This window comes from Phasianus colchicus, chromosome 40 (genome assembly GCF_987193195.1).
Source record: "Phasianus colchicus chromosome 40, bPhaCol1.hap1.1, whole genome shotgun sequence".
Taxonomy (NCBI): Eukaryota; Metazoa; Chordata; class Aves; order Galliformes; family Phasianidae; genus Phasianus; species Phasianus colchicus.
Genome location: NC_143475.1, coordinates 1285392 through 1309634, shown reverse-complemented (window position 1 = coordinate 1309634; position 24243 = coordinate 1285392). Strand labels below are relative to the sequence as shown.

At 53.1% G+C, this 24243-nt stretch overlaps 2 protein-coding genes across 9 annotated transcripts in view; both read left to right on the top strand.

The window, feature by feature from the left end:
* Positions 1 to 14644, top strand: part of STX4 (syntaxin 4) — a 38517-nt gene extending 23873 nt beyond the window's left edge. Inside the window, exons 7-10 of the mRNA XM_090130311.1 lie at positions 1590 to 1666; positions 6478 to 6615; positions 9912 to 10022; positions 12831 to 14644. Coding sequence (XP_089986437.1) covers positions 1590 to 1666; positions 6478 to 6615; positions 9912 to 10022; positions 12831 to 12914 — 410 coding nt within the window. The 3' untranslated portion in view covers positions 12915 to 14644. The remainder of the gene's footprint in view (positions 1 to 1589; positions 1667 to 6477; positions 6616 to 9911; positions 10023 to 12830) is intronic.
* Positions 14645 to 17720: 3076 nt separating this feature from the next.
* Positions 17721 to 24243, top strand: part of LOC116241183 (uncharacterized) — a 41794-nt gene continuing 35271 nt past the window's right edge. For 3 of the 8 annotated variants that reach the window (XR_016461364.1, XM_090130346.1, XM_090130342.1), the window contains exons 1-2: positions 17728 to 18088; positions 21498 to 21758. Coding sequence is in view for 7 of the 8 variants with exons in the window: in XM_090130346.1 (XP_089986472.1) it covers positions 18010 to 18088; positions 21498 to 21758 (340 nt within the window). In the remaining variant the exon portion in view is untranslated. Of the gene's footprint in view, positions 18089 to 21497; positions 21759 to 24243 lie in introns of all 8 variants that reach the window. The other 5 variants (XM_090130345.1, XM_090130344.1, XM_090130347.1 and 2 more) reach the window with 4 other exon arrangements.

Here is a 24243-nt window from a genome sequence, read left to right as displayed (position 1 = left end):
GGCTATTAATGGGGTTTTGAGGCTATTAATGGGGTTTTTGAGGCTATTAATGGGGTTTTGGGGCTATTAATGGGGTTTTGGGGTCTATTAATGGGGTTTTGGTGCTATTAATGGGGTTTTGGGGCTATTAATGGGGTTTTTGAGGCTATTAATGGGGTTTTGGTGCTATTAATGGGGTTTTGGGGTCTATTAATGGGGTTTTGGTGCTATTAATGGGGTTTTTGAGGCTATTAATGGGGTTTTGGGGCTATTAATGGGGTTTTGGGGTCTATTAATGGGGTTTTGGTGCTATTAATGGGGTTTTGGGGCTATTAATGGGGTTTTTGAGGCTATTAATGGGGTTTTGGTGCTATTAATGGGGTTTTGGGGTCTATTAATGGGGTTTTGGTGCTATTAATGGGGTTTTGGGGCTATTAATGGGGTTTTTGAGGCTATTAATGGGGTTTTGGGGCTATTAATGGGGTTTTGGTGCTATTAATGGGGTTTTTGAGGCTATTAATGGGGTTTTGGGGTCTATTAATGGAGTTTTGGGGTCTATTAATGGGGTTTTTGGTGCTATTAATGGGGTTTTGAGGCTATTAATGGGGTTTTTGGTGCTATTAAAGGGGTTTTTGAGGCTATTAATGGGATTTTGGTGCTATTAATGGGGTTTTTGGGGCTATTAATGGGGTTTTTGAGGCTATTAATGGGGCTTTGAGGCTATTAATGGGGTTTTGGGGGCTATTAATGGGATTTTGGGGGCTATTAATGGGGTTTTGGTGCCATTAATGGGGTTTTGGTGCTATTAATGGGGTTTTTGAGGCTATTAATGGGGTTTTTGGTGCTATTAAAGGGGTTTTTGAGGCTATTAATTTGTTTTTGAGGCTATTAATGGGGTTTTAGGGCTATTAATGGGATTTTGGGGCTATTAATGGGGTTTTTGGCGCTATTAATGGGGTTTTGGGGTCTATTAATGGGGTTTTTGGTGCTATTAATGGGGATTTGGGGTCTATTAATGGAGTTTGGGGCTATTAATGGGGTTTGGGGGTCTATTAATGGGGTTTCTGAGGCTATTAATGGGGTTTGGGGGTCTATTAATGGGGTTTCTGAGGCTATTAATGGGGTTTTTGAGGCTATTAATGGGGTTTTTGTGGCTATAATGGGGTTTTGGGGGCTATTAATGGGGTTTTGAGGCTATTAATGGCTTTTTTGGGGCTATTAATGGAGTTTTGGGGGCAATTAATTGGGCTTTGAGGCTATTAATGGGGTTTTTAGAGGCTATTAATGGGGTTTTGGTGCCATTAATGGGGTTTTTGGTGCTATTAATGGGGTTTTGGGGGCTATTAATGGGCTTTTTGAGGCTATTAATGGGGCTTTGGGGTTTATTAACGGGGTTTTTAGGCTATTAATGGGGCTTTGGAGTCCATTAATGGGGTTTTTGAGGTTATTAATGGCTTTTTTGGGGCTATTAATGGGGTTTTGGGGGGATCTCAGTGGGATTTGGGGCTCATTCCATGGGGTTTCGGGATCCGAGGGAATCTCTATGGGATTTTTTGGGGGGCCTGGCCCCGTATTTTGGGATCCCCTAAGATTTCTGGGGTGCCCCATAGCTGGAAACTCAGCGGTGACCGATGAGGAACTGGAGGAGATGCTGGAAAGCGGGCAGAGCGAAGTCTTCGTCTCCAACGTGAGCTGGGGGCTCTGGGGGGTCTGTGGGGTCTGTGGGGTCTCTATGGGGTCTGTGGGGTCTCTATGGGGTCTCTATGGGGCTCTATGGGGTCTCTATTGGGTCTGTGGGGTCTATGGGGTCTGTGGGGTCTCTATGGGGTCAATGGGGCACTATGGGGTCTCTATGGGGCTCTATGGGGTCTCTATGGGGTCTGTGGGGCACTATGGGGTCTCTATGGGGCTCTATGGGGTCTCTATGGGGTCTGTGGGGTCTCTATGCGGTCAATGGGGCACTATGGGGTCTCTATGGGGCTCTATGGGGTCTCTATGGGGTCTGTGGGGTCTCTATGGGGTCTCTATGGGGTCAGTGGGGCTCTATGGGGTCTCTATGGGGTCTCTATGCGCTCTGTGGGGTCTGTGGGGCTCTATGGGGTCTCTATGGGGTCTGTGGGGTCTATGGGGTCTGTGGGGTCTCTATGGGGTCAATGGGGCTCAATGGGGTGTGTATGGGCTCTATGGCGTCTCTATGGGGTCTGTGGGGTCTCTATGGGGTCTCTATGGGGTCAGTGGGGCTCTATGGGGTCTCTATGGGCTCTGTGGGGCACTATGGGGTCTGTGGGGTCTCTATGGGGTCTGTGGGGTCTCTATGGGGTCTCTATGGGGTCAATGGGGCTCTATGGGGTCTCTATGGGGTCTCTGTGGGGCACTATGGGGTCTCTATGGGGTCTCTGTGGGGCTCTATGGGGTCTCTATGGGGTCTGTGGGGTCTGTGGGGCTCTATGGGGTCTCTATGGGGCTCTATGGGGTCTGTGGGGTCTCTATGGGGTCTCTATGGGGCTCTATGGGGTCTGTGGGGTCAGTGGGGTCTCTATGGGGTCTGTGGGATCTATGGGGTCTCTATGGGGTTCTATGGAGTCAATGGGGCTCTATGGGGTCTCTATGGGGTCTCTATGGGGGTCTATGGGGTCTCTAAGGGGTCTCTGTGGGGTCTGTGGGGTCTCTATGCGGTCTCTGGGGCTCTATGGGGTCTGTGGGGTCTCTCTGGGGTCTCTCTGGGGTCTTTATGGGGTCAATGGGGCTCTATGGGGTCTGTGGGGTCTCTATGGGCTCTGTGGGGCACTATGGGTTCTGTGGGGTCTGTGGGGTCACTATGGGGTCTCTATGGGGTCTGTGGGGCTCTATGGGGTCTGTGGGGCTCTATGGGGTCTGTGGGGTCTCTATGGGGTCTCTATGGAGTCAATGGGGCTCTATGGGGTCTCTATGGGCTCTGTGTGGTCTCTATGGGGTCTGTGGGATCTATGGGGTCTGTGGCGTCTCTATGGGGTCTCTATGGGGTCAGTGGGGCTCTATGGGGTGTCTTTGGGCTCTATGCGGTCTCTATGGGGTCTGTGGGGCCTCTATGGGGCTCTATGGGTTCTGTGGGGTCCCTATGGGGTCTCTATGGGTCTCTATGGTGTCTGTGGGGCACTATGGGGTCTATGGGGTCTCTATGGGGTCTCTGTGGGATCTATGTGGTCTCTATGGGGTCTCTGTGGTGTCTATGGGGTCTCTATGGGTCTCTATGGGGTCTCTATGGGTCTCTATGGGGTCTCTATGGGTTGCTATGGGGTCTCTATGGGGCTCTATGGGTTCTGTGGGGTCCCTATGGGGTCTCTATGGGTCTCTATGGGGTCTGTGGGGCACTATGGGGCCTATGGGGTCTCTATGGGGTCTCTGTGGGATCTATGTGGTCTCTATGGGGTCTCTGTGGTGTCTATGGGGTCTCTATGGGTCTCTATGGGTCTCTATGGGGTCTCTATGGGTTGCTATGGGGTCTCTATGGGGCTCTATGGGTTCTGTGGGGTCTGTATGGGGCTCTATGGGTCTCTATGGGTCCCTATGGGTCTCTATGGGTCTCTATGTGTCCCTATGGGTCCCTATAGGTCCCTATGGGTTCCTAAGGGTCTCTGTGTGTCCCTATGGGGTCCCTATGGGGTCCCTATGTGTCCGTATGGGTTCTTATGGGTCTCTGTGTCCCTATGTGTCCCTATGGGTCCCTATGTGTCCCTATGGTTTCCTATGTGTCCCGATGTGTCCCTATGGGTCCCTATGGGTTCCTATGGATCCCTATGCTTCCGTATGGGTCCCTATGTGTCCCTATGGGTCTCAATGGGTTCCTATGGGTCCCTATGGGTCCCTATGGGTCCCTATGGGTTCCTATGGGTCTCTGTGTCCCTATGGGTCCCTATGGGTCTCTATGTGTCCCTATGGGTCGCTATGGGTTCCTATGGAACCCTATGCTTCTGTATGGGTCCCTATGTGTCCCTATGTGTCCCTATGGTTCCTTATGGGTCCCTATGGGTCTCTGTGTCCCTCTGGGTCCCTATAGGTCCCTATGGGTTCCCATGGGTTCCTAAGGGTCTCTGGGTCCCCATGTGTCCCTTCGTGTCCCTATGGGTTCCTATGGGTTCCTATGGGTCCCTATGAGTTTCTATGGGTCCCTATGCTTCCATCTGGGTCCCTATGGGTCCCTATGGGTTCCTATGGGTTCCTATGGGTCCCTATGGGTCCCTATGTGTCCCTATGCGTCCCTATGTGTCCCTATGGGTCCCTATGGGTCCCTATGGGTCCCTATGGGTATGTGTCATTATGGGGTCCTTATGGGGTCTTTCTGGGGTCCCTTTGGGGTCCCTATGGGGATGTTGATGGGATGATTATGGGATGCCCCCAGGTCCTCGGTGCGGCCTGGGCCACGCGGGCGGCGTTGGACGAGGGGACGTCTGTGGGTCCCTATGGGTCCCTATGTGTCCCTATGGGTCCCTATGGGTCTCAATGGGTTCCTATGGGTCCCTATGGGTCCCTATGGTTCCCTATGGGGTTCCTAAGGGTCTTTGTGTCCCTATGGGTCCCTATGGGTCTCTATGGGTCGCTGTGTCCCTATGGGTCTCAATGGGTTCCTATGTGTCCCTATGGGTCCCTATGGGTCCCTATGGGGTTCCTAAGGGTCTTTGTGTCCCTATGGGTCCCTATGGGTCCCTATGTGTCTCTATGTCCCTATGGAGTCCCTATGGGTCCCTATGGGTTTCTATGTGTCCCTATGGGTCCCTATGGGTTCCTAAGGGTCTCTGTGTCCCTATGGGTCCCTATGGGGTCCCTATGTGTCCCTATGTGTCCCTATGGGTCCCTATGGGTTCCTAAGGGTCTCTGTGTCCCTATGGGTTCCCTATGGGTCCCTATGGGTTCCTAAGGGTCTCTGTGTCCCTACGGGTCCCTATGGGTTCCCATGGGTTCTTATGGGTCTCTGTGTTCCTATGGGTCCCTATGGGTTCCTAAGGGTCTCTGTGTCCCTATGGGTTCCCTATGGGTCCCTATGGGTTCCTAAGGGTCTCTGTGTCCCTATGGGTCCCTATGGGTCCCTATGGGTTCCTAAGGGTCTCTGTGTCCCTATGGGTCCCTATGGGTCCCTATGGGTTCCTAAGGGTCTCTGTGTCCCTATGGGTCCCTATGGGTCCCTATGGGGTCCCTATGGGTTCCTATGGATTCCTAAGGGTCTCTGTGTCCCTATGGGTCCCTATGGGTCCCTATGGGTCGCTGTGTCCCTATGGAGTCCCTATGGGTCCCTATGTGTCCCTATGGGTCTCAATGGGTCCCTATGGGTCCCTATGGGTCCCTATGCTTCCATATGGGTCCCTATGGGTCCCTATGGGTCTCTATGGGTCTCTGTGTCCCTATGGAGTCCCTATGGGTCCCTATGGGTCCCTATGGCTATGTGTCCTTATGGGGTCCTTATGGGGTCTTTCTGGGGTCCCTTTGGGGTCCGTATGGGGATGTTGATGGGATGATTATGGGATGCCCCCAGGTCCTCGGTGGGGCCCGGGCCATGCGGGCGGCGTTGGACGAGGTGACGTCTGTGGGTCCCTATGGGTCCCTATGTGTCCCTATGGGTCCCTATGTGTCCCTATGGGTCTCAATGGGTTCCTATGGGTCCCTATGGTTCCCTATGGGGTTCCTAAGGGTCTTTGTGTCCCTATGGGTCCCTATGGGTCCCTATGGGTCCCTATGTGTCTCTATGTCCCTATGGAGTCCCTATGGGTCCCTATGGGTTCCTATGGGTTTCTATGTGTCCCTATGGGTCCCTATGGGTTCCTAAGGGTCTCTGTGTCCCTATGGGTCCCTATGGGGTCCCTATGTGTCCCTATGTGTCCCTATGGGTCCCTATGGGTTCCTAAGGGTCTCTGTGTCCCTATGGGTCCCTATGGGGTCCCTATGTGTCCCTATGGGGTCCCTATGGGTCCCTATGGGTATGTGTCATTATGGGGTCCTTATGGGGTCTTTCTGGGGTCCCTTTGGGGTCCGTATGGGGATGTTGATGGGATGATTATGGGATGCCCCCAGGTCCTCGGTGGGGCCCGGGCCATGCGGGCGGCGTTGGACGAGGTGACGTCTGTGGGTCCCTATGGGTCCCTATGTGTCCCTATGGGTCCCTATGTGTCCCTATGGGTCTCAATGGGTTCCTATGGGTCCCTATGGTTCCCTATGGGGTTCCTAAGGGTCTTTGTGTCCCTATGGGTCCCTATGGGTCCCTATGGGTCCCTATGTGTCTCTATGTCCCTATGGAGTCCCTATGGGTCCCTATGGGTTCCTATGGGTTTCTATGTGTCCCTATGGGTCCCTATGGGTTCCTAAGGGTCTCTGTGTCCCTATGGGTCCCTATGGGGTCCCTATGTGTCCCTATGGGTCCCTATGGGTCCCTATGGGTATGTGTCATTATGGGGTCCTTATGGGGTCTTTCTGGGGTCCCTTTGGGGTCCCTATGGGGATGTTGATGGGATGATTATGGGATGCCCCCAGGTCCTCGGTGCGGCCCGGGCCACGCGGGCGGCGTTGGACGAGGTGACGTCGCGGCACCGGGAGCTGCAGCGCCTCGAGCGGGCGATGAGGGAATTGCAGGAGCTGTTCGGGGCCGTGGGGGCGGCCGTGGAGGAGCAGGTCGGGCACTGGGAGCCACTGGGGTAGACTGGGATAGACTGGGAGGGGGTGGGAGGGGGCTGGGAGGGACTGTAAGGGGACTGGGATAGACTGGGCGGGGGTGGGAGGGGACTGGGAGGGGGTGGGAGGGGGTGGGAGGGGACTGGGAGGGAACTGGGAGGGGGTGGGAGGGGACTGGGATAGACTGGGAGGGAGTGGGAGGGGACTGGGAGGGAACTGGGATAGACTGGGAGGGGGTGGGAGGGGACTGGGAGGGAACTGGGAGGGGGGGGCGGGGACTGGGAGGGGGTGGGAGGGGACTGGGAGGGACTGGGAGGGAACTGGGATGGATTGGGAGGGACTGGGATGGACTGGGAGGGGGTGGGAGGGGACTGGGAGGGACTGGGAGGGGACTGAGATGGACTGGGAGGGACTGGGAAGTACTGGGAGGGAACTGGGATATACTGGGAGGGACTGGGATGTACTGGGAGGGAACTGGGAGGGACTGGGAGGGGACTGGGAGGGAACTGGGATAGACTGGGAGGGGGTGGGAGGGAACTGGGATGGACTGGGAGGGAACTGGGATAGACTGGGAGGGGGTGGAAGGGGACTGGGAAGGACTGGGAGGGAACTGGGATGGATTGGGAGGGACTGGGAAGTACTGGGAGGGAACTGGGATATACTGGGAGGGACTGGGATGTACTGGGAGGGAACTGGGAGGGAGTGGGAGGGAACTGGGATGGACTGGGAGGGAACTGGGATATACTGGGAGGGACTGGGAGGGAACTGGGATGGACTGGGAGGGGGTGGGAGGGAACTGGGATGGACTGGGAGGGGCTGGGAGGGGACTGGGAGGGACTGGGAGGGAACTGGGATAGACTGGGAGGGGGTGGGAGGGAACTGGGATGGACTGGGAGGGAACTGGGATGGATTGGGAGGGAACTGGGATGGATTGGGAGGGGTTGGGAGGGGACTGGGAGGGACTGGGAGGGAACTGGGATGGACTGGGAGGGTGTGGGAGGGAACTGGGATAGACTGGGAGGGGGTGGGAGGGGACTGGGAGGGACTGGGAGGGAATTGGGATGGATTGGGATGAACTGGGAGGGGGTGGGAGGGGACTGGGAGGGACTGGGAGGGAACTGGGATAGACTGGGAGGGGGTGGGAGGGGACTGGGAGGGAACTGGGATATACTGGGAGGGAGTGGGATGGACTGGGATGTACTGGGAGGGAACTGGGAGGGAGTGGGATGGACTGGGAGGGAGTGGGAGGGAACTGGGATATACTGGGAGGGACTGGGATGGACTGGGAGGGAACTGGGATGGACTGGGAGGGGGTGGAAGGGGACTGGGAAGGACTGGGAGGGAACTGGGATGGATTGGGAGGGACTGGGAAGTACTGGGAGGGAACTGGGATATACTGGGAGGGACTGGGATGTACTGGGAGGGAACTGGGAGGGAGTGGGAGGGAACTGGGATGGACTGGGAGGGAACTGGGATATACTGGGAGGGACTGGGAGGGAACTGGGATGGACTGGGAGGGGGTGGGAGGGAACTGGGATGGACTGGGAGGGGCTGGGAGGGGACTGGGAGGGACTGGGAGGGAACTGGGATAGACTGGGAGGGGGTGGGAGGGAACTGGGATGGACTGGGAGGGAACTGGGATGGATTGGGAGGGAACTGGGATGGATTGGGAGGGGTTGGGAGGGGACTGGGAGGGACTGGGAGGGAACTGGGATGGACTGGGAGGGTGTGGGAGGGAACTGGGATAGACTGGGAGGGGGTGGGAGGGGACTGGGAGGGACTGGGAGGGAATTGGGATGGATTGGGATGAACTGGGAGGGGGTGGGAGGGGACTGGGAGGGACTGGGAGGGAACTGGGATAGACTGGGAGGGGGTGGGAGGGGACTGGGAGGGAACTGGGATATACTGGGAGGGAGTGGGATGGACTGGGATGTACTGGGAGGGAACTGGGAGGGAGTGGGATGGACTGGGAGGGAGTGGGAGGGAACTGGGATATACTGGGAGGGACTGGGATGGACTGGGAGGGAACTGGGATGGACTGGGGGGGAACTGGGAGGGAGTGGGAGGGAACTGGCATATACTGGGATGGACTGGGATATACTGGGAGGGACTGGGATGGACTGGGAGGGAACTGGGAGGGATTGGGAGAGACTGGGAGAGACTGGGATATACTGGGTTGTACTGGGAGAGACTGGTCTGTACTGGTCCCTACACATCCATACTGGTCCATACTGGTCTGTACTGGTTCATACTGGTCTGTATTGGTTTATACTGGTCCATACTGGTCCATACTGGTCTGTACTGGTCCCTACACACCCATACTGCTCCATTCTGTTGAAACTGGTCCATACTGGTCCGTAGTGACGTATACTGGTTTATACTGGTTTCTATTGGTCCATACTGGTTTATACAGGTCCATACTGGTCCGTACGGGTCTGTACTGGTTTATACTGGTCCATACTGGTCCATACGGGTCTGTACTGGTTTATACTGGTCCATACTGGTCCATACTGGTCTGTACTGGTCCCTACACACCCATACTGCTCCATTCTGTTGAAACTGGTCCATACTGGTCCGTAGTGACGTATACTGGTTTATACTGGTTTCTATTGGTCCATACTGGTTTATACAGGTCCATACTGGTCCGTACGGGTCTGTACTGGTTTATACAGGTCCATACTGGTCCGTACTGGTCTGTACTGGTTTATACTGGTCCATACTGGTCCATACTGGTCCATACAGGTCCCTACACACCCATACTGCTCCATTCTGTTGAAACTGGTCCATACTGGTCTGTAGTGACTTATACTGGTTTATACTGGTTTCTATTGGTCCATACTGGTTTATACAGGTCCATACTGGTCCGTACGGGTCTGTACTGGTTTATACTGGTCCATACTGGTCCATACTGGTCCATACTGGTCCATACAGGTCCCTACACACCCATACTGCTCCATTCTGTTGAAACTGGTCCATACTGGTCCGTTGTGACTTATACTGGTATATACTGGCTTATACTGGTCTGTACTGGTCTGTACTGGTCAGTACTGGTTTATATAGGTCCATACTGGTCTGTAGTGACTTATACTGGTTTATACTGGTCCATACTGGTCTGTACTGGTCCCTACACACCCATACTGCTCCATTCTGTTGAAACTGGTCCATACTGGTCCGTAGTGACGTATACTGGTTTATACTGGTTCCTAACGGTTTCTACCGGTGCATACTGGTGTCTACCGGTTCCTACCGGACCGTACCGGTTCCTACTGGTTTCTACTGGTCCGTACTGGTTTCAGGGTGAGGCCATCAATCGCATCGAGCTGCACATCCTGCAGTCGGGGACGGCGGTGCACAAAGGGCAGCGGCAGCTCAGGACGGCGCGGGAACAGCAGGGCAAGGCCAGGAGGGTGCGACCCACAGCTGCCCCATAGCCGCCCCATAGCCGCCCCATAGCCGCCCCATAGCTGCCCCATAGCTGCCCCATAGCCGCCCCATAGATACCCCATAGCTGCCCCATAGATACCCCATAGCTGCCCCATAGCTGCCCCATAGATACCCCATAGATACCCCATAGATACCCCATAGCTGCCCCATAGCTGCCCCATAGATACCCCATAGATACCCCATAGCTGCCCCATAGCCGCCCCATAGCCGCCCCATAGCTGCCCCATAGCCGCCCCATAGATACCCCATAGCTGCCCCATAGATACCCCATAGCTGCCCCATAGCTGCCCCATAGATACCCCATAGATACCCCATAGCTGCCCCATAGCTGCCCCATAGATACCCCATAGATACCCCATAGCTGCCCCATAGCTGCCCCATAGCCGCCCCATAGATACCCCATAGCTGCCCCATAGCTGCCCCATAGATACCCCATAGATACCCCATAGCTGCCCCATAGCCGCCCCATAGCCGCCCCATAGCCGCCCCATAGCTGCATCATAGATACCCCATAGCTGCCCCATAGCTGCCCCATAGCCGCCCCATAGCCACCCCATAGCCGCCCCATAGCCGCCCCATAGCTGCCCCATAGATACCCCATAGCTGCCCCATAGCTGCCCCATAGCCGCCCCATAGCCGCCCCATAGCTGCCCCATAGCCGCCCCATAGCTGCCCCATAGCCGCCCCATAGCCGCCCCATAGCCGCCCCATAGCTGCCCCATAGCCGCCCCATAGCCGCCCCATAGCCGCCCCATAGCCGCCCCATAGCTGCCCCATAGCCGCCCCATAGCTGCCCCATAGATACCCCATAGCTGCCCCATAGCTGCCCCATAGCTGCCCCATAGCCGCCCCATAGCAGCCCCATTCTCATTAATCCCCCATAATCCCCCTTTTATCCTCTATAATCCCCCATTATTCCTTCATAATCCCCCATAATCCCCCATAATCCCACATAGTCCCCCTTAATCCCCCATAATCCCGCATAATCCCTCATTAATACTCCCATAATCCCCCTTAATCCCCAATTAATCTCCCCTAATCCATCATTAATACCCGTTATTCTAATTAATCCCTCATAACCCCCATAATCCCCCCTTATCCTCGTTAATCCCTCATAATCCCCCATTTATCCTTTATAATCCCCCATTATTCCATCATAATCCCCCATAATCCCCCTCAGTCCCCCATAATCCCGCATAGTCCCTCATTAATCCTCCCATAATTCCCATTAGTCCCCAATTAATCCCCCATAATCCCTCATTAATCCCCCATTATTCTCATTAATCCTCCATTATTCTCATTTATCCCCCATAATCCCCCATTAATCCCCCTTATAGTCATTAATCCCCCGTAATCCCCCATTTATCCTCTATAATCCCCCATAATCCCCCTTAATCCCCCATTATTCCTTCATAATCCCCTTAATCCCCCATAATCCCCCTTAATCTCCAATTAATCCCCCATAATCCCCCATTAATCCCCCATTATTCTCATTAATCCCCCATAATCCCCCATTTATCCTCTATAATCCCCCATAATCCCCCCTTTTCCCCCCTTTATTCCTTCATAATCCCCCCTTAATCCCCCATAATCCCGCATAATCCCTCATTAATCCTCCCATAATCCCCCTTAATCCCCAATAAATCCCCCATAATCCCCCATTAATACCCATTATTCTAATTAATCCCCCATTATTCTCATTAATCCCCCATAATCCCTCATTAATCCCCCATAATCCCCCCATAATCCCCCCTTCATCCCCCCTTCATCCCCCCATAATCCCCCGTAACCCCCCATAATCCCCCCTTAATCCCCCATAATCCCCCCATAATCCCCATAATCCCCCCTTAATCCCCCCATAATCCCCCATAATCCCCCATAATCCCTCATAATCCCCCTTAATCCCCCCATAATCCCCCCAACCCCCCCTTAATCCACCCTTAATCCTCCCATAATCCCCCCATAATCCTCATAATCCCCCCTTAATCCCCCCATAATACGCCATAATCCCCCATAATCCCCCCTTAATCCCCCATAATCCTCATAATTCCCCATAATCCCCCATAATCCCCCCATAATCCCCCATTATCCCCCATAATCCCCCATAGTCCCCCATAATCCCCCATAATCCCTCATAATACCCCATAATCTCCCCATAATCCCCCCTTAATCCACCCATAATCCCACATAATCCCCCCATAATCCCCCATAATCACTCATAATCCCCCTTTAATCCCCATTATCCCCCACAATCCCCATAATCCCCTTATAATCACCCCATAATCCCCATAATCCCCCCTTAATCCCCCATAATCCTCACAATCCCCCATAATCCCCCATAATCCCCATAATCCCTCATAATCCCCCTATAATCCCCATTATCCCCCATAATCCCCCATAATCCTCTCATAATCCCCCATAATCCCCCCTTAATCCCCCCATAGTCCCCATCATCCCCCATAATCCCCCATAATCCCCCCATAATCCCCCATTATCCCCCATAATCCCCCATAATCCCCCATAGTCCCCCATAATTCCCCATAATCCCTCATAATACCCCATAATCTCCCCATAATCCCCCCTTAATCCGCCCATAATCCCCCATAATCCCCCCATAATCCCCCATAATCCTCACAATCCCCCATAATCCCTCATAATCCCCCTATAATCCCCCTTAATCCCCCCATAATCCCCCCAACCCCCCCTTAATCCATCCTTAATCCTCCCATAATCCCCCATAATCCCCCATAATCCCTCATTAATCCCCCCAGAAACGCTTCATGATGGCCGCCTGCCTCGTCCTCACCCTCGTTATCCTCATCACCATCATCGCTGCTTCAGTGACCGCCGGCTGAGCCCCGCCCCCTTGCTCGATGCTGATTGGCTGGCTCCGTGCCTTAGCCCCGCCCCCTTGCTCGCTGCTGATTGGCCGGTCCCGTGCCTTAGCCCCGCCCTCCCTCCATTCGGAGGGTGCGTGTGGGTTGGGTTGAGCACTTCCTGTCTCTACTGACGGCACTTCCTGTTGCTGCTGACGTCACTTCCTGTCACTAGTGATGTCACTTCCTGAAGCTGTGGAAGTCTCTTCTGGAACAATACTGACATCGCTGGCCACTTCTGATGTCACTTCCTGTCGTTATTGATGTCACTTCCTGTCACTATTGACATCACTTCCTGTCTCTACTGACGTCGCTTCCTGCTGCTATTGTTCTCACTTCCTGTTGTTACTGACGTCACTTCCTGCTGCTAATGACGTCACTTCCTGCTGCTAATGACGTCACTTCCGGTCGCGATTGCTGTCACTTCCTGCTGCTATTGATCTCACTTCTTGTCACTCATGACATCATTTCCTGTCGCTATTGACGCCACTTCCTGTTGGTATGGACACCACTTCCTTACGCTATTAATGTCACTTCCTGTCACTACCAACACCACTTCCTGACACTACTGACGTCACTTCCTGTCTTTACTGACCCCACTTCCTGGCGTCACTGACGTCACTTCCTGGCACTGCTGACGTCACTTCCTGGCGCCACTGACATCTCTTCCTGTCCCTACTGACCTCATTTCCTGTCTCTACTGACCTCACTTCCTGTCTCTAGTGATCTGACTTCCTGGCGGCACTGATGCCACTTCCTGTCACTACTGACCTCACTTCCTGGCGCCACTGACATCACGTCCTGTCAGTACTTACATCACTTCCTTTCACTACTGACCTCACTTCCTGGTATTACTGATGTCACTTCCTGTGTCTACTGACCTCACTTCCTGGCGGCACTGACGTCACTTCCTGTCTCTACTGACCTCACTTCCTGTCTCTACTGATATCACTTCCTGGCACTACTGATGTCACTTCCTGTCAGTACTAACACCACTTCCTGGCGGCACTGACGTCACTTCCTGTCTCTACTGACCTCACTTCCTGTCACTCCTGACGTCACTTCCTGTCCATGTTTGGGACAGGGGTCACATGACACTGTTCTGAGCTACCTCGGCTGCGTCGTCCCCCATTCTGACCCCATTGACCCCGTTGTGACCCCACTGTGACCCCATTGTGACCCCACTGTGACCCCATTTCCTGCACTGACCCCATTGTGACCCCATTGACCCCGTTGTGACCCCACTGTGACCCCATTGTGACCCCATTTCCTGGATTGACCCCGTTGTGACCCCATTGTGACCCCATTGTGACCCCATTTCCTGCACTGACCCCATTGTGGCCCCATTTCCCCCATTGTGACCCCATTGTGACCCCAATGTCCCCATTGACCCCATTCTGACCCCATTGACCCCATTGTGACCCCATTTCCCCCATTGACCTCATTGTGACCCCATTCTGACCCCATTTCCTTCATTGACCCTATTGCAACCCCATTGTGACCCTTGTGACCCCATTGACCCCGTTCTGACCCCATCATGACCCCATTGACCCCATTGTGACCCCATTGTGACCCTTGTGACCCCATTTACCCCATTGACTCCATTGTGACCCCATTGTGACCCCATTTACCCCATTGACTCCATTGTGACCCAATTGTGACCCCAATGTCCCCATTGTGGCCCCATTGTGACCCCAATGACCCCATTGACCCCATTGTGACCCCATTGACCCCATTGTGACCCCATTGTGACCCCATTTCCCCCATTGACCCCATTGTGATCCCTTTGACCCCATTGATCCCATTTCCCCCACTGACCCCATTGACCCCATTGACCCCATTGTGACCCCATTGACCCCATTGTGACCCCTTTGACCCCATTGACCCCATTGTGACCCCATTTCCTGCACTGACCCCATTGTGACCCCATTTCCTGGATTGACCCCATTGTGATCCTTGTGACCCCATTGACCCCATTGTGACCCCATTGTGACCCTTGTGACCCCATTTCCTGGATTGACCCCATTGTGACCCCATTGACCCCATTGTGACCTCGTTCTGACCCCATTGTGACCCCATTTCCTGCACTGACCCCATTGTGACCCCATTGACCCCGTTGTGACCCCACTGTGACCCCGTTGTGACCCCATTTCCTGCACTGACCCCATTGTGACCCCATTGACCCCGTTGTGACCCCACTGTGACCCCGTTGTGACCCCATTTCCTGCACTGACCCCATTGTGACCCCAATGTCCCCATTTCCCCTATTGACCCCATTGTGGCCCCATTGACCCCATTGTGACCCCAATGTCCCCATTGACCCCAAAGTCCCCAAAGTCCCCATAGTCCCCATTTCCCCCATTGACCCCATTGTGACCCCAATGTCCCCATTGACCCCATTGTCCCCATTTCCCCCATTGACCCCATTGTGACCCCAGTGTCCCCATTGACCCCAAAGTTCCCATTTCCCCCATTGACCCCATTGTGACCCCATTTCCCCGTTGACCCCAAAGTTCCCATTTCCCCCATTGACCCCATTGTGACCCCATTGACCCCATTGATCCCATTCCCCCATTGACCCCATTTCCCCCACTGACCCCATTGTGACCCCAATGTCCCCGCTGACCCCAAAATCCCCATTTCCCCCATTGTTTCCCCGTTCCCCTATAAGTTCCCCCCTAAATCCTGCCCCATATCTATGGGGGCACCAAATACCCCACAACGGCCCCATAAAAACCCCATAAAAAGACCCGTGGATATGGGATACGGGATGGGGGGGGAAGGTTATGGGGTCGGGACGGGGACGGCGTGGCAATAAACGACCCCAAAAAGCTGCCTGTGTTGGCTGTGATTTATAGGGCCCCAGAAAACCCGCTGACCCCATAACGGTGTCCCATAAAGGGACAACGGGGTCGGGAAATGGGGTTTTATAGGGTTTTATGGGGATCTATGGGGGTTTTATGGGGTTTTATGGGGTTTTATGGGGTTCTATGGGGGCTTTATGGGGTTCTATGGGGTTTTATGGGGTTCTATGGGGCTTTATGGGGTTTCTATGGGGTTTCTATGGGGCTTTATGGGGTTTTATGGGGTTCAATGGGGTTTTATGGGGTTTTATGGGGCTCTGTGGGGTTTTATGTGGTTCGATGGGGTTTTATGGGGTTTTATGAGGGTTCTATGGGGCTTTATGGCGTTTTATGGGGCTCTGTGAGGTTTTATGGGGTTTTATGGGGCTCTATGGGGTTCTATGGGGCTCTGTGGGGTTTTATGGATTATCTGTGGGGTTTTATGGGGTTTTATGGGGTTCTATGGGGTACTATGGGGTTCTATGGGGCTTTATGGGGTTTTATGGGGTTCTGTGGGGTTTTATGGGGTTTCCATGGGGCTCTGTGGGGGTTTTATGGGGTTCTATGGGGCTTTATGGGGTTTTATGGGGTTTTATGGGGTTCTATGGGGGCTCTGTGGGGTTTCTATGGGGTTCTGTGGGGTTCGATGGGGTTTTATGGGGTTTTATGGGGCTCTGTGGGGTTCGATGGGGTTTTATGGGGTTCTATGGGGGCTTTATGGGGTTTTATGGGGTTTTATGGGGTTTCTATGGGGCTCTATGGGGTTCTATGGGGCTTTATGGGGTTTTATGGGGCTCTGTGGGGTTTTATGGGGTTCTATGGGGCTCTGTGGGGTTTTATGGAGTATCTGTGGGGTTTTATGGGGTTTTATGGGGTTCTATGGGGTACTATGGGGTTCTATGGCGCTTTATGGGGTTTTATGGGGCTCTGTGGGGTTTTATGGGGTTCCATGGGGTTTTATGGGGTTCTGTGGGGTTTTATGGGGTTCTATGGGGCTTTATGGGGTTTTATGGGGTTTTATGGGGTTCCATGGGGCTCTGTGGGGTTCTATGGGGCTTTATGCGGTTTCTATGGGGCTCTGTGGGGTTCGATGGGGTTTAATGGGGTTCTATGGGGCTTTATGGGGTTTTATGGGGCTCTGTGGGGTTTTGTGGGGTTTTATGGGGTTCTATGGGGCTTTATGGGGTTTTATGGGGTTTTATGGGGCTCTGTGGGGTTTCTGTGGGGGTTCTATAGGGCTTTATGGGGTTTTATGGGGCTCTGTGGGATCTATGGGGCCAAATCCCATAACGGGGTGCCAATGGGGTCGAGAAATGGGGTCAGGGTCTTATGGGGTGGCAATGGGGTCAGGAAATGGGGTTTTATGGGGTTTCTATGGGGTTTTATGGGGTTTTATGGGGCTCTGTGGGGTTTTATGGGGTTCTATGGGGCTTTATGGGGTTTCTATGGGGCTCTGTGGGGTTTTATGGGATTCTATGGGGCTCTGTGGGGTTTTATGGGGTTCCATGGGGTTTTATGGGGTTTCTATGGGGTTTTATGGGGTTTTATGGGGTTTCCATGGGGCTCTGTGGGGGTTTTATGGGGTTTTATGGGGTTCTATGGGGCTCTATGGGGTTTTATGGGGCTTTATGGGGTTTCTATGGGGTTCGATGGGGTTTTATGGGGTTCTATGGGGCTTTATGGTGTTTTTTGGGGTTCAATGGGGTTTTATGGGGTTCTATGGGGTTCTATGGGGCTTTATGGGGTTTCTATGGGGCTCTGTGGGGTTCGATGGGGTTTTATGGGGTTTTATGGGGCTCTGCGGGGTTTTATGGGGTTTTATGGGGTTTCCATGGGGCTCTGTGGGGGTTTTATGGGGTTCCATGGGGTTTTATGGGGTTTTATGGGGTTTTATGGGGCTCTGCGGGGTTCTATGGGGCTTTATGGGCTTTCTATGGGGCTCTGTGGGGTTTTATGGGGTTCCATGGGGTTTTATGGGGTTTTATGGGATCTGTGGGGCCAAATCCCATAACGGGTTGCCAATGGGGTCGGGAAACGGGGACGATGTGATATAGGGCCGCCCATAGGGTGGAGAAATAGGGTCGATGAGAAAGTTTGGGGTTGGGAGGAGACGCGGTGCCACCTGTAGGGTCCCCAGGGACCCCCCCACCCCAAACCCTCCCCTTTTTCGGTCACGGCCCACGGCCCTATAAGTGACGCCACATCCTGTCCCTATTTCTGACCCTATAAGCATGGCGGAGCTGCTGGCCCTGCTCTGCTTTATGGGGTTTGGGGCGGTTTATGGGGTCACCCTAAAAGCGACGGCCACCGGTGGGTGATGATCCGGGTTTGGGGGGGGGGGGGGTTATGGGGTTTTGTGGGGTTTTGTGGGGTTTTGTGGGGTTTTATGGGGCTTTATGGGATTCTATGGGGTTCGATGGGGTTTTATGGGGTTCTATGGGGCTCTATGGGGTTTTATGGGGTTTCTATGGGGCTCTATGGGGTCTCTATGGGGTCTCTATGGGGTTTTATGGGGCTTTATGGGGATTTATGGGGTTTTATGGGGTTTTATGGGGCTTTAGGGGATTCTATGGGGTTCGATGGGGTTTTATGGGGTTCTATGGGGCTCTATGGGGTTTTATGGGGTTCTATGGGCCTCTATGGGGTTTTATGGAGTTTCTATGGGGTTTCTATGGGGCTTTATGGGGCTTTATGGGATTCTATGGGGTTCGATGGGGTTTTATGGGGTTTCTATGGGGCTCTATGGGGTTCGATGGGGTTTTATGGGGTTCTATGGGGCTTTATGGGGTTTTATGGGGTTTCTAGGGGGCTCTGTGGGGTTTCTATGCGGCTCTATAGGGTCTCTATGGGGCTCTATGGGGTTTTATGGGGCTCTATGGGGTTCGATGGGGTTCAAAGGGGTTTTATGGGGTTTCTATGGGGCTCTATGGGGCTTTATGGGATTCTATGGGGTTTGATGAGGGTTTTGTGGGGTTCTATGGGGCTCTATGGGGTCTCTATGGGGTTTCCATGGGGCTTTATGGGATTCTATGGGGTTCGATGGGGTTTTATGGGGTTCTATGGGGCTCTATGGGGTTTTGTGGGGTTTTGTGGGGTTTTATGGGGCTCTGTGGGGTTTTATGGGGTTTCTATGGGGCTTAATGGGGTTTTATGGGGCTCTATGGGGTTTTATGGGGTTTCTATGGGGCTCTATGGGGTTTTATGGGGCTTTATGGAGTTTTATGGGGTTTCTATGGGGCTTAATGGGGCTCTGTGGGGCTCTATGGGGTTCGATGGGGTTTTATGGGGTTCTATGGGGCTTTATGGGGTTTTATGGGGTTTCTATGCGGCTCTATAGGGTCTCTATGGGGCTCTATGGGGCTTTATGGGGCTTTATGGGGTTTCCATGGGGCTCTATGGGGTTCAATGGGGTTCAAAGGGGTTTTATGGGGTTTCTATGGGGTTTTATGGGGCTTTATGGGGCTCTATGGGGCTTTATGGGATTCTATGGGGTTCGATGGGGTTTTATGGGGTTTTATGGGGTTCTATGGGGCTTTATCGGGTTTTATAGGGTTTCTATGGGGCTCTATGAGGTTCGATGGGGTTTTATGGGGTTCGATGGCGCTTTATGGGGTTTCTATGGGGCTCTATGGGGTTTTATGGGGCTTTATGGGGTTTTATGGGGCTTTATGGGGTTTCTGTGGGGCTCTATGGGGTTCGCTGGGGTTTTATGGGGTTCTATGGGGCTTTATGGGGGTTCTGTCTGGTTTTATGGGGTTTTATGGGGTTTTATGGGGTTTCTATGGGGCTCTATGGGGTTTCTATGGGGGTCCTGTGGGATTTTATGGGGTTCTATGGGGCTTTATGGGGTTCCTACGGGGCTTTGTGGGGTTCTATGGAGCTTTATGGGGTTTTATGGGGCTTTATAGGGTTTCTATGGGGCTCTGTGGGGTTCTATGGGGCTCGATGGGGCTCCATGGGGTTTTATGGGGCTCTATGGGGCTTTATGGGGTTTTATGGGGTCTCTATGGGGCTTTATGGGGTTTTATGGGGCTTTATGGGGTTTCTATGGGGCTCTATGGGGTTCGGTGGGGTTCAAAGGGGTTTCTATGGGGTTCTATGGGGCTTTATGGGGGTTCTGTCTGGTTTTATGGGGTTTTATGGGGTTTTATGGGGCTTTATGGGGTTTCTATGGGGCTCTGTGGGGTTTTATGGGGTTTTATGGGGTTTTATGGGGTTTCTATGGGGCTCTATGGGGTTTCTATGGGGGTCCTGTGGGATTTTATGGGGTTTCTATGGGGCTTTATGGGGTTTTATGGGGCTCTGTGTGGTTCTGTGAAGCTTTATGGGGTTTTATGGGGCTTTATAGGGTTTCTATGGGGCTCTGTGGGGTTCTATGGGGCTCGATGGGGCTCCATGGGGTTTTATGGGGCTCTATGGGGTTTTATGGGGTTTTATGGGGCTCTATGGTGCTCCATGGGGTTTTATGGGGCTCTATGGGGTTTTATGGGGTTTTATGGGGCTCTATGGGGCTCCATGGGGTTTTATGGGGCTCTATGGGGTTTTATGGGGTTTTATGGGGCTCTATGGGGCTCCATGGGGTTTTATGGGGCTTTATGGGGTTTTATGGGGGTTTCTATGGGGCTCTGTGGGGCTCTATGGGGTTTTATGTGGCTCTATGGGGATTCTATGGGGCACTGTGGGGTTTTATGGGGTTTCATGGGGCTCTGTGGTTTTCTATGGGGCTTTATGGGGTTCTATGGCGCTTTATGGGGTTCTATGTGGCTTTATGGGGTTTCTATGGGGCTCTGTGTGGTTTTATGGGGTTTTATGGGGCTTTATAGGGGTTCTATGGGGCTCTTTGGGATCTGTGGGGCCAATTCCCATAACGGGGTGCCAATGGGGTTGAGAAATGGGGTCAGGGTCTTATGGGGTGGCAATGGGGTCAGGAAATGGGGCTTTATGGGGTTCTATGGGGTTCTCTGGGCTTTTATGGGGTTTCTATGGGGCTTTATGTGTTTTCTATGGGGCTCTGTGGGGTTTTATGGGGCTCTGTGGGGTTTTATGGGGTTCTATGGGGTTTTATGGGGTTTCTATGGGGCTCTGTGGGGTTTTATGGGGTTCTATGGGGTTTTATGTGGTTTCTATGGGGCTTTGTGGGGTTTTATGGGGTTCTATGGGGCTTTATGGGGTTTCTATGGGTCTCTATGTGATCTATGGGGTCTCCATGTGTCCCTATGTGTCCCTATGGGGTCCATGGATCTCTATGGGTCCCTATGGGGTCCCTATGGGGTCCATGGGGTCCCCGTGGTCCCAATGTGCCCCTATATGTCCCTGTGGGTCCCTATGGTTTCCATGGGGTCCCAACATGTCCCCATATTGCCCTATATGTCCCAATACGTCCCCATATGTCCCGATATCTCCTGATATGTCCCGATATATCCCCAAATGTCCCTATATATCCCAATATGTCCCCATACGTCCCCACACGTCCCCATATGTCCCCATATGCCCCCATATGTCCCCTATATGTCCCGATATGTCCCCACATGTCCCGATATGTCCCGATATCTCCTGATATGTCCCAATATAGCCCCATATGTCCCTATATATCCCGATATGTCCCCATACGTCCCCACACTTCCCCATAGGTTCCCATATGCCCCCATATATCCCAGATATGTCCCAATATATCCCGATATGTCCCGATATATCCCGATATATCCCGATATATCCCCAGGTTCGGCGCTGCTCCGCTGTGACTCCGCCCTCCGCGGTTCCCCCCCCTCGTTTCTCCCCCCGCGGTTACGTTGGACGCGAGGGGGCGTGGCCGGAGCTCCGCCCCTCCTCCTATTGGCTGTCGGTCGGAGGGGCGGGGCTTTGGGGCTGGGAGAGGGCGGGGCTTTGTTGTTGCCCCGCCTCCGGCTCAGCCAATCGGGGCCCTACGTTTGTCGGGTGGGCGGGGTCAGAAGCAGAGCGTTGGTCAACGTGGTGGGTGGAGGTGAGCGGGGGGGGGGGGAAATGGGGTGAAAAAGTGGGGTTTTGGGGAAAAAGGGGGGGATTGGTGGACGGGGGAGGGTGGGGGGGGAAAGGGGGGAGGGGGGGGAGGGGGGAGAAAAAGGGGATTTTGGGAAATGGGAAAAATGGGGGGGGAAATGGAGGAAAATGGAAGAAAGGGGAATTGGGGGAAAAAAGGGGAATTTTGGGAAAAATGGGGGAATTGGGAGGGATAAAGGGTGGGGGGGGAAAGGTGGAATGGGAAGAATAGGGGAAAAAAAGAGGATTTTGGGAAATGGGGGAAATTGGGGAGGAATTGGGGGAAAATGGGAGAAAGGGGGAATTGGGGGAAAAAAGGGGAATTTTGGGAAAAATGGGGGAATTGGGAGGGAAAAAGGGTGGGGGGGAAAGGGAGAGAGAGGGGGGAGGGGGGAGAAAAAGGGGATTTTGGGAAATGGGGGAAATTGGGGAGGAATTGGGGGAAAATGGGGGAAAGGGGAATTGGGGAAAATTGTGGAGGAATGGATGGAAAATGGGGGAAAGGGGGAATTGGGGGAAAAAAAGGGAATTTTGGGAAAAATGCGGGAATTGGGATGGAAAAAGGGTGGGGGGGGAAAGGTGGAATGGGAAGAATAGGGGAAAAAAAGGGGATTTTGGGAAATGGGGGAAATTGGGGAGGAATTGGGGGAAAATGGGGGAAAGGGGGAATTGGGGGAAAAAAGGGGAATTTTGGGAAAAATGCGGGAATTGGGAGTGAAAAAGGGTGGGGGGGGAAAGGAGGGAGGGGGGAGGGGGGAGAAAAAGGGGATTTGGGGAAATGGGCGAAATTGGGGGGGAATTGGGGGAAAATGGGGGAAAAGGGGAATTGGGGAAAATTGTGGAGGAATGGAGGGAAAATGGGGGAAAGGGGGAATTGGGGGAAAAAAAGGGAATTTTGGGAAAAATGCGGGAATTGGGAGGGAAAAAGGGTGGGGGGGGAAAGGTGGAATCGGAAGAATGGGGGAAAAAAAGAGGATTTTGGGAAATGGGGGAAATTGGGGAGGAATTGGGGGAAAATGGGGGAAAGGGGGAATTGGGGGAAAAAAGGGGAATTTTGGGAAAAATGGGGGAATTGGGAGGGAAAAAGGGTGGGGGGGGAAAGGAGGGGGGGGGGAGGGGGGAGAAAAAGGGGATTTTGGGAAATGGGGGAAATTGGGGAGGAATTGGGGGAAAATGGGGGAAAAGGGGAATTGGGGAAAATTGTGGAGGAATGGAGGGAAAATGGGGGAAAGGGGGAATTGGGGGAAAAAAGGGGAATTTTGGGAAAAATGGGGGAATTGGGAGGGAAAAAGGGTGGGGGGGAATAGGTGGAATCGGAAGAATAGGGGAAAAAAAGAGGATTTTGGGAAATGGGGAAAATTGGGGAGGAATTGGGGGAAAATGGGGAAAAGGGGAAATTGGGGGAAAAAAGGGGAATTTTGGGAAAAATGCGGGAATTGGGAGGGAAAAAGGGTGGGGGGGGAAGGGACGGAGAGGGGGGAGGGGGGAGAAAAAGGGGATTTTGGGAAATGGGGGAAATTGGGGAGGAATTGGGGGAAAATGGGGGAAAAGGGGAATTGGGGAAAATTGTGGAGGAATGGAGGGAAAATGGGGGAAAGGGGGAATTGGGGGAAAAAAGGGGAATTTTGGGAAAAATGGGGGAATTGGGATGAAAAAAGGGTGGGGGGGGAAAGGTGGAATGGGAAGAATAGGGGAAAAAAAGAGGATTTTGGGAAATGGGGGAAATTGGGGAGGAATTGGGGGAAAATGGGGGAAAGGGGGAATTGGGGGAAAAAAGGGGAATTTTGGGAAAAATGCGGGAATTGGGAGGGGAAAAGGGTGGGGGGAAAAGGGAGAGAGAGGGGGGAGGGGGGAGAAAAAGGGGATTTTGGGAAATGGGGAAAATGGGGGGGGAATTGGGGGAAAATGGAAGAAAGGGGAATTGGGGGAAAAAAGGGGAATTTTGGTAAAGGAAATTGGGGGAAATGGAGAAATGGGGGGGAAATGGGGGGGAAATGAGAAAATTTGGGGGTAAAACAGGAGGAAATGGGGGTAAAAATGAGATTTGGGGGGAAAGGGGGGAATTTGAGGGGAAATGGGAAGAAATAGGAGAGAATATTGGGGAAATTTGGGGGAAAAGTGAGGAAATTTGGGGAAAAATGGGAAATGAACGGGGAAATTGGGGAAGAAATGGGGAAATTGGGGAAATTTATGAGGAAATTGAGGAAATGAATGGGGAAATGAATAGGGAAATGGGAAAATTAATGCGGAAATTGAGGGAAAAATGAGGAATTTTGGGAAATTAATGAAGAAATTGGGGAAATTATTGGGGAAATTGGGAGGAAATGGGGAAATTAATGGGGAAATTGAGGAACAAATGGGGAAATTAGTGGGGAAATTGATGAGGAAATTATGGTGAAATGAGGAAATTAATGGGGAAATTGGGGAAAATAATGAGGAATTTTGGGAAA